Source organism: Tachysurus vachellii, chromosome 10 (genome assembly GCF_030014155.1).
Source record: "Tachysurus vachellii isolate PV-2020 chromosome 10, HZAU_Pvac_v1, whole genome shotgun sequence".
NCBI classification, from domain to species: Eukaryota; Metazoa; Chordata; class Actinopteri; order Siluriformes; family Bagridae; genus Tachysurus; species Tachysurus vachellii.
In genome coordinates this window covers 275,001-285,000 of record NC_083469.1, presented here as the reverse complement: position 1 = coordinate 285,000, position 10,000 = coordinate 275,001, and the positions used below count along the sequence as shown (strand labels likewise).

The window sequence follows — 10,000 nt, the reverse complement described above, 5'->3', positions numbered from 1 at the left end:
TTGGGTGTGTGTTAGTGGACATTTTGTGTGTGCATTTTTGTGTCTGTATGCATGTTCATTGCGCTGAAAAGGGCAAAAGTGTGACCTATTGCCCCACTAAATGTGGCCGAGTCAAAATGACCCAAGAGGATAACGAACACGTAATATATACTGTTCTGAACACATAGTTCAACGAAAATAGACAAAATTAATTTTACTTACAAAGTTCATAATTTGGAACAATCCTGGTAAATTTCAGGCAAATATGTGGAAGAAAACCAAAGTTATGACACATTAAAACCTTCCAGCCGGGTCAAATAGACCCAGGGACAATAGGAAGGTTAAATAAAATTAATTAAACTATTTGGATATAAACAGTTTCTTAAAAACCTTTTTAATGCTCAATAATTCAATAAATATATTGTTTCTAAAAACGTCATTTATAGCCAGCGACACAGACGCTTCTGCGATGGGCGTGGCTTCCTTCCTCTTTCCATGTTGCTACGCAACAGCCGTGTCTGCTCGTGCACATGCGCAGTACGCGCGTGGAGCCTGGGTGCTGATGCTGATTCAGGATGCGGGTGAAGAGAGACGGAGGCTGATGTGAAAATGCTGCAGCGTCGAGCAGGACACAATGATCCGTGTTCCTCAAACATCTCGCTTTGAAACCCTCCTGCGGCCAGAGGAGAGCAGGTCAGACATCTTATTTATTTATTTATTTATCATTTATTGTCCGCTGTGACAGGGCGAAGGGCGGCTTTATTAGCTTTATTAGCATCGTTAGCTTTGTTAGCCAGCTTTGTGGTTGTTAGCTTGATTGACATGGATGGAATAAATTCTCACGTATTCTGTCGCTTAGTGAAGAAAGAAGCACAAATAATAACTCATACGTGCATTATAACGGAGCCCAGCGTCCACTGATTTGTGGGAGTTGTAGTTTTTGGTTGTTGGGGACAGTAGTGTTGTTAAACACAGTAAAACTACATGTCCCATGATGCCTCTCGAGCACTGCTTCGGGTAATAAAGGAGCGCCGAGCCAATCAGAGCTGAAGGAACGCGGTTTGTGGGCGGGATTATAGTCGTCATCAGGGCGACGCCCATGTTTGATCCTTCCGCTGCAGTGCGGAGACAAAACTGAGGCCAAACCCGCACAGTAATGTAGTGAAGAGTGCGCAGAGATGAGCGCGTGCAGGGGAGCTGCACTGTTCTCACACACTCTGTAGTGTGTGTGTGTGTGTGTGTGTGTGTGTGTACACACTCTGTAGTGCAGAGCGGTTTGGGACGCAGCCAAGGATGAGCATGAAGGAGAAATAATCACAAATCACTGTGTCAAGGTGATGCTATAACACACACACACACACGCACACATACATACACACATACATAGACATACACACATACATACACACACACATACACACACACACTGTACACACAATCACATACACACACACATATACACACATACACGCACATATACAGACACATACACATATATACACACATACACACAAACACACATACATACACACACATACACACAGATACACACAAACACACACACACACACACAAACAGACACAAACACTCATGCTCTCAGATGTCCAGTCTTTCTGCAGCTGTTTATTATTTATAAATAAAGACTAATAATATAAATATAAACCCTTTGTTGTGTCCAATCTGAGTTTTATTAAACAAAACCTTAATTCACCTCATGATGTGTTCATTACAGTTCATTACAGTGTTTTATTACATTCATTACTAAATAAACTAAAATCTCTTGTTTGAAAGAGCAGATTTAATAGTTTTGTATTTCTCATGTTGTTCTGAGGATGCACAAACTTTTAATCACTGCAGAACTGAGAAGGATCTAACGTGATGTATGTTACTGCATAATAGTTGGCTATAGAGCATCATCACTAACACACACACACACACACACACACACTCTTCTGTGTAGATTAGTAACTCCTGTTAGTGTGAAGTTGAATGTGTGTGTGTTTGTGTGTATAAAGTGTGTGTGTAATCTGTGATAAATAAATCATCTGGTGTTGTGGTGTTCTAGGAAAAGCATCATAGTCATGTTGGAGTACTGAGATGGAGTCAGGATGTGAAGGTTAAGATGTTTAAATTGTCTCTGCTCTGATGTGGACGTGTAAAACGTGTTTGTGAAAAATGTCAGCTGTATGTGTAGAGACTTTCTGCACATCTCCTTCCCAAGCTCTCGACACAGGAGGTTACAGCACACCCTCACTGCAGCCATCTGAGTGATTTTTGTGTTGTTGTTGAAGATGGAGATTTATTTTTTATGTGGATCAGAATTGTTTTACATGTGTACATGCATGCGGGGTCTAAAATCACCAGTTAAAACCGTACAGTGTAAATCCACGTTTACTCACAAGGTCTGATTTCAGCACCTGCTCTCAGAGCTGTAAGTTTTGGCACCCTGATGTAGGACGTGAACCAGAATTTTCAGTTCAATTAGATTTTATTTGTACATTGCTTTTAACAAATACACATTGTCTTAAATCTGCTTCACAGAAATCTAATTTAAAATAAAAATGACAAATTTTAGAATTAAATTTGTATTTGTCAATAATGACCTCATCCTCATCTGTGTGAGACCAGAGAGTGAAATTACAAACACTGAGAGTGGGATTATACATCATTATAAACACTGACAGTGTGATTATAAATCATTCTAAACACTGACAGTGTGATTATAAATCATTCTAAACACTGAGAGTGGGATTATAAATCATTATAAACACTGAGAGTTGGATTATAAATCATTATAAACACAGAGTGGGATTATAAATCATTATAAACACTGAGAGTGGGATTATAAATCATTATAAACACTGAGAGTGGGATTATAAATCATTATAAACACTGACAGTGTGATTATAAATCATTATAAACACTGAGAGTGGGATTATAAATCATTATAATCACTGAGAGTGGGATTATAAATCATTATAAACACTAACAGTGTGATTATAAATCATTATAAACACTGACAGTGTGATTATAAATCATTATAAACACTGAGAGTGGGATTATAAATCATTATAAACACTGAGCGTGGGATTATAAATCATTATAAACACTGAGAGTGGGATTATAAATCATTATAAACACTGTGAGTGGGATTATAAATCATTATAAACACTGAGAGTGGGATTATACATCATTATAAACACTGAGAGTGGGATTATAAATCATTATAATCACTGAGAGTGGGATTATAAATCATTATAAACACTGAGAGTGGGATTATACATCATTATAAACACTGAGAGTGGGATTATAAATCATTATAAACACTGAGAGTGGGATTATACATCATTATAAACACTGAGTGGGATTATACATCATTATAAACACTGAGAGTGGGATTATACATCATTACAAACACTGTGAGTGGGATTATAAATCATTATAAACACTGTGAGTGGGATTATACATCATTATAAACACTGAGAGTGGGATTATAAATCATTATAATCACAGAGAGTGGGATTATAAATCATTATAAACACTGACAGTGTGATTATAAATCATTATAAACACTGAGAGTGGGATTATAAATCATTATAATCACTGAGAGTGGGATTATAAATCATTATAAACACTGACAGTGTGATTATAAATCATTATAAACACTGAGAGTGGGATTATAAATCATTATAATCACTGAGAGTGGGATTATAAATCATTATAAACACTAACAGTGTGATTATAAATCATTATAAACACAGACTGTGTCTGAGTCCCGAACACTAATGGAAGTCTGTTCCATAACTGTGGGGCTCTGTGAGAAAAGCTCTGCCCCCTGCTGGAGACTTCTGTACTTGAGGTACTACCAAATATCCTGCACCTTTTGATTGAAGTAGGTGTGACGGATCATAAAAACAAAAGATATCTCAGGTTCTGTGGTGTGAGACCATTAAGTGCTTTATAGGTCAGTAATATTATTTTATAATCAATGTGAAACTTGACTGGAAGCCAATACAATGAGGATAAGATAGAGGTGATGTGTTCATATCTTCTGGTTCTAGTTAGGACTCTAGCTGCTGTGTTCTGGACTAACTGGAGCTTGTTTATGCTCCTACTGGAACATCCAGACAGTAAAGCATTACAATAATCCAACCTAGAGGTAACAAATGCATGAACTAGTGTTTCTGCATCATGTAATGACATCATATTTCTTATCTTAGCAATATTTCTGAGATGAAAGAAGGCTAACATTGTGGTATTATTTATATGAGCTTCAAATGAGAGACCGGTATCAATAATCACACCGAGGTCTTTTACTGCTGCACATGATGTAATAGAAAGACCATCCAGAGTTACTCTGTAATCAGAAAGCTTACTTCTGCCTGTCTGTGGTCCTGGTACAAGAACTTCTGTGTGTCAGAGTTAATCAGGAGGAAGTTAGTAAGCGTCCACTGTCTAATGTCCTTCACACAATCTTCAATCTTATTAAGCTGGTGACTTAAATCTGACTGCTGAAACATATAGCTGTGTGTCATCAGTGTAACAGTGGAAGCTAATACCATGTATACGAATAATTGCACCAAGTGGTAACATATATAGGGAGAAAAGCAATGGGCCTAAAACAGAACCTTGTGGAACACCGAACATTACCTTAGTTTGTTTAGAGTGGTCACCATTTGGGTCTACGAACTGATATCGATCTCTCAAATAAGACCTGATCCAGGAGAGATCTGTCGCTTTAACACCAACAACATGTTCTAGAATATCAAGTAGTATAGAATGATCAATGGTATCAAAAGCTGCACTAAGATCAAGTAACACCAGCAAAGAGACACAACCCTGATCAGAGACCAGTAACAGGTCATTTACCACTTTAACCAGCGCCGTCTCTGTGCTATGATGAGGCCTAAATCCTGACTGATACAGTTCATGAATATTATTCCTATGTAGGTCTGAACATAACTGCTGAGCTACAACCTTTTCTAGGATGTTAGAGATAAAGGGGAGGTTTGATATTGGCCTATAGTTGGACAGCTGGGTTGGGATGAGGTCAGGATTTTTAATCAGAGGTTTGATAACCGCTAGCTTAAAGATTTCAGCACACAGCCAGTGCAAAGGGAAGAATTTATGATCTTTAGAATGGGTTACTGAACAATCCTGACAGACTTTTCTGCTCTGTACTGTTTGACTTTGACACCAGTTATAATTTTATTTGATACAGAATCACACATCATACTTTTCATCTATTTATAGTTACATTTAATGCTTATGAAGCACCACACACACTTCAGTGGGAATTGAAAATAAAAATTGAGTTTCTGTTTCTTAAAGCCTACAGCATCATGTCAGGAGGTGTGATGTGATGCAGGTGTAATCTCTACAGTACTGAATTAAATGGTAACACCTTGGTCTGTTACTCTAGATAAATGTATGTGGTGAAGTAGAGAGAATACAGCAGGAGTTTAGACTCCCACAGTGTGATATCTGATCCCTCTGTAGAGGAGAGAGAGACACGCAGAGAGACACACAGAGACACGCAGAGACCCACACATAGAGACACTCAAAGAGACACAGAGACACACACAGAGACACACACATAGAGACACTCAGAGAGACCCAGAGACACACACAGAGACACAGAGACACACACAGAGACACACACAGACACACACAAAGAGACACAGAGACACACACAGAGACACACACATAGAGACACTCAGAGAGACCCAGAGACACACACAGAGACACAGAGACACACACAGAGACACACACAGACACACACAAAGAGACACAGAGACACACAAAGAGACACACAGACACACAGAGAGACACACAGACACACAGAGAGAGACTGAGCACTTGAGAAATCTCCATCTGTGTTAAACATCTTCATCCATTATTCACCTCTACACACTTATCTAAATATAATCCTCAAACACACTCACTAAAGAACACTGCAGTGTACCTGTCAGTCTCTGTGAAGGAGGCGTGGCCTCTGTACCTGTCAGTCTCTGTGAAGGAGGCGTGGCCTCAGTCCAATGTTAGTGTGTTGTACTGTCTTGTGCATGTTTGCACTAAAACTTTGTTGTGTGTTGTTTGATGTAGCTCTGTGTTCTGTGTAGCTCAGGGTCTTAGAGGAATGCTGTTTTATTTCAAAGTCAAATTTAATTTATTTGTATTGCGATTTTAACAATCGACATTTTTCTCAAAGCAGCTTTACAGAAATATAAGAAACATAAATACAAAACTTTTAATATAAAGATTAATATAATACAAAAATTCAAGATTAATATTAGACTTATATTTAAATGTGTTTGTATTTATTCCCATTGAAGAAGCCTTTTAATAAGATTTAGATTTTCTGGGAACTCCATATTTTGATAATAATTAATCAACCCTGATGATGAATGTCATGATTGTGTATGATGTTAATATACACACTTCCTGTTGTCTTTATTGATCAGTGTTTAAGTGAGAAGGGATTTCAGTCCTGTTAGTGTGTGTTCTCTCACGCTGTGTGGAACTCTGTGTTCTTCTCTTGGGTGTGGTTCTTTGTGAGGTGAAAACGCAGTGATCGTACTCGAGGCCTGAGTGTGAGAGTGTGTGTGTGTGTGTGTGTGTATGTGTGTGTGTGTGTGTGTGTGTGTGTGTGTGTGTGTGTGTGTGTGTGTGTGTGTGTGTGTGTGAGTGTGTCCTTCCGTATGAACTCACGCTTGCAGAGAGATTAGAATCTAACCACATTTAATCACACGATCATCATGGACAACATCTCACACCTTTTTCCCAAGTATGGATTAATAATCTATCTATCTATCTATCTATCTATCTATCTATCTATCTATCTGTCTGTCTGTCTGTCTGTCTGTCTGTCTGTCTGTCTGTCTGTCTGTCTGTGTTTCATATTTATATAATATCTGCATATGAGACACAGCTTCTTCCCTCTATCTTCAACACTTAGAAAGAAATCAGCTCAAAACCGTGTTTACATTCAGAAACGCTTCTGTTTCGCTCCAGTCTGTTAAATCAGTCGTGTGTTTACGCAACAGCTAAAAATAATTTCACCCACTTTCCCTGAGTCACTTCTGTCCTGCAGAGACTTGACTCTTCTGTGCAGCAGAGATGAATATTTGCATTGATTTAACTCAGCTGAGCTAATTCAGTTAAATGATTTCTTTAGTTGTGTGTTTTTTTCCCCGATGTGCAGTCTGGTCACACTGATGATCAGAGAACACACATCCTCCTGTCGAGTCAGTAATCAACCAATCAGCTTACAAACCGAATGATAAACACTTCAGCAGCTGTAACTTTAATAAATACATAAAGTCAGAATCAAACAGAACATAAAACTAATCATCAGCTTCCCGAAGCCCGTCCGAAGCCCAATGTAGCATCTCTGCTAACGTGGTTTATTACCCTGATGTGTGATAGACGCTGATGTTAACATGGTTAATGTGCTGTTTAGGTGAATGGCAGGATTGTGTGACGATCTGGACGGCTGATGCAGCGTGTAGGAGTCGACTGTGACGAAAACATGAACGGTGCAGGAGAGCAGGTGGACATCCTGCCCCAAAACTGCATGGTCAAAGAGCGCTGGAAAGTGGTGAGTACTCCTGCATGAACTCCTGCATGAACATCATGATGTAACAGCAGATCCTGATCCGCTCCTGAATAACGTCGTCTTTTTGTTTTGTTTGGATCTGTTCCTGGTTATAAATGCTGAATCTGGGTCATGCTTCTATAAAATGGGTCACTTGGTCTTTCAACTGCTTTCTGTGTGTCATCTTTGGATGCTGCCATTAAACACTATTAAAAAGTGGATCATTAAGATTTTTGTATATGTGCGAGATGTTCACTGATCAGACCGGTCTGCAATCTGGGTTTATTGGCAATATCCACTAGTTCACTTGGAGCTGAGCTTCTGATTATTGCCCCAGGCTGTGGGTTTCTACATGGGATTGAATGTAGATGGATTTCTGTAAAGAGAATAGGGCTGGGCGATAAAAGATAACGATATGTATCGCGATAGACAAGTGATCGATATCAATAAAAATGTGTTCGATAAAACGTCCGATATTTTTTATTCTTCGTCGGAAGAAAACAGAGGTTGCGAAGCATGTTTGGTTGCACTAACAAAGGCGCTCACTCTCTGGTAACCTAGCAACGTTGGGAGTGACACACTAACAGCCAATCATGTAACAGTATCATGTTTGGTTGCACCATACAGGTGTCTCGTGCAGGTCTGCTGGATTCCTCTTCAGTAACCGGTGACTGATGAGCAGAAAATGAGCCGCAACGAGCGAGGAAATTGTAAATAAACGAGGAAACGTCAGCTCACCAGTATGGAAGTGTTTTGGGTTTTATAAGTCTGACCGTAGTCACACCAATGTTTCTCTATGTTTATATTTAACACTTTGCACTATTTTATTAAACTTTATTAAGCATTTCTTACAATTTCTTTCATTTTGCACCTTAAACGTTAAGAGATAACAGTTAAGTGTTCATTGTGACTTTAGACTCATGTTTACATTATAATTATGTGAGTTTTCCTGCTTGTTGACATTTCTGTCTTAATAACTGATGGATTACGATCAGAGGAAGGTTAAGTTTAAAATAAAAAGGTTTAAATGTAATAGATTTTTATTCTGGTCCTTATTTTAAATGAGCCATAAAAAATATCAATAATTATCGATATCGACCGATATGTAACACTGATATCGTGATACAGTTTTCAGCCGTATCGCCCAGCCTTAAAAGAGAAGGAGGAACACAAAGATTCTGATGCCTGTATTAATCTGCTGAATGATGTTTTAGGAGCCGTTTCTTTCAGCCTTGTTTTAATTTTTTTTTGCTGAAGCTAATACCAAGTTTTAGCCAAGGAAGACTCGCAGGTTTACAGATGAGAAGATATCAGAGGAGATCTTTTAAAGTTGATGGTGAAAGGCAGGTTTCAGTAGCATGTGCATCAGTGCTTGGTCATTAAGATGGTGGACGTGAGAGCTGAAGGAGTATAAACTGCAATATGTGGAGCAGGTCTGTCAGTGGATGATGTAGATGAGGAGAAGATGTAGAAGTCAGAACATGATGATTAAAGGTGGTTTACTGGCAGGATGGAGGATGTATTGTTTGTTCTGAAGTTGTCAGGTGGCCTGCCTCACAAAATCCTGATCGGTTGTAGCAGAATAATCAGATGCCTGTGAGGAATGAGATACGAGTCTGCTTTACTTTGTGATGTGTGAGAGATCAGCTGAGGAAATACATCCACTCAGGACTGCTTCTGGACATTGGAGAGCCCTGAGCCACATCCTGTTACAGTCCAGTGTTCTCATGGGGTTGTAAATGATCACGGTTATGTCTGGAAATGGCTCTGCTTACCGTGTACGAGGGAAGAAGACACGCTAGTGAAATTAAGGTACATAAACATTGGCCAGGATGGAGATGGTGCTGGGACGACGTCACAGAACTCATGCAGATACGAGTAAGGAACTGAGGAAAAAGCTACAAAAAAAAAATAATTAGCAGTTAGTTACATCTTCACCATTAACCATATTCTACTGCACTAATTTCTCATCTGCAGTAAGTGCTTTGTCCAGGTGATGGAGACTCCAGTCAATCTAATCACCAAGTTTTCTATCTGTGTTTGTGTTGATTGCAGTGCTCTAGATTCTGGCATAGAACTCAGTCTCACAAAAGCTCCTACTCAGGAGAAATATGGCAACAGTTGGAGGTGTGAACTTCATGCACTTAGCAGCTGAACACCAGCAACGTTCCTCATGTAGACCCTGACATAACTTTTGGACTTGAGTCACAACTCTGAATGATGACCACAGAAATTAAATGCTCTGAAGGTCTAAAATGGAAACTTGGAAAATGGAAATTGATTGTGCTGTGTCTGTTTGCTTACTCATGGATCTGTGTGTGTGTGTGTGTGTGTGTGTGTGTGTGTGTGTAGTTAAAGAAGATTGGAGGTGGGGGATTTGGGGAGATCTATGAAGCGTTGGACTTGTTGACTCGGGAGAACGTG

The 10,000-nt window shown here is 39.1% G+C and overlaps 1 protein-coding gene across 1 annotated transcript in view; it reads left to right on the top strand.

Moving 5' to 3' along the window:
• The first annotated feature begins 536 nt into the window (after positions 1-536).
• The window catches only part of ttbk1b (tau tubulin kinase 1b), a 43,331-nt gene continuing 33,867 nt past the window's right edge, over positions 537-10,000 (top strand). Inside the window, exons 1-3 of the mRNA XM_060879950.1 lie at positions 537-672; positions 7,442-7,579; positions 9,929-10,000. The exon at positions 9,929-10,000 is cut by the window's right edge and continues 76 nt beyond it. Coding sequence (XP_060735933.1) covers positions 7,478-7,579; positions 9,929-10,000 — 174 coding nt within the window. The 5' untranslated portion in view covers positions 537-672; positions 7,442-7,477. The remainder of the gene's footprint in view (positions 673-7,441; positions 7,580-9,928) is intronic.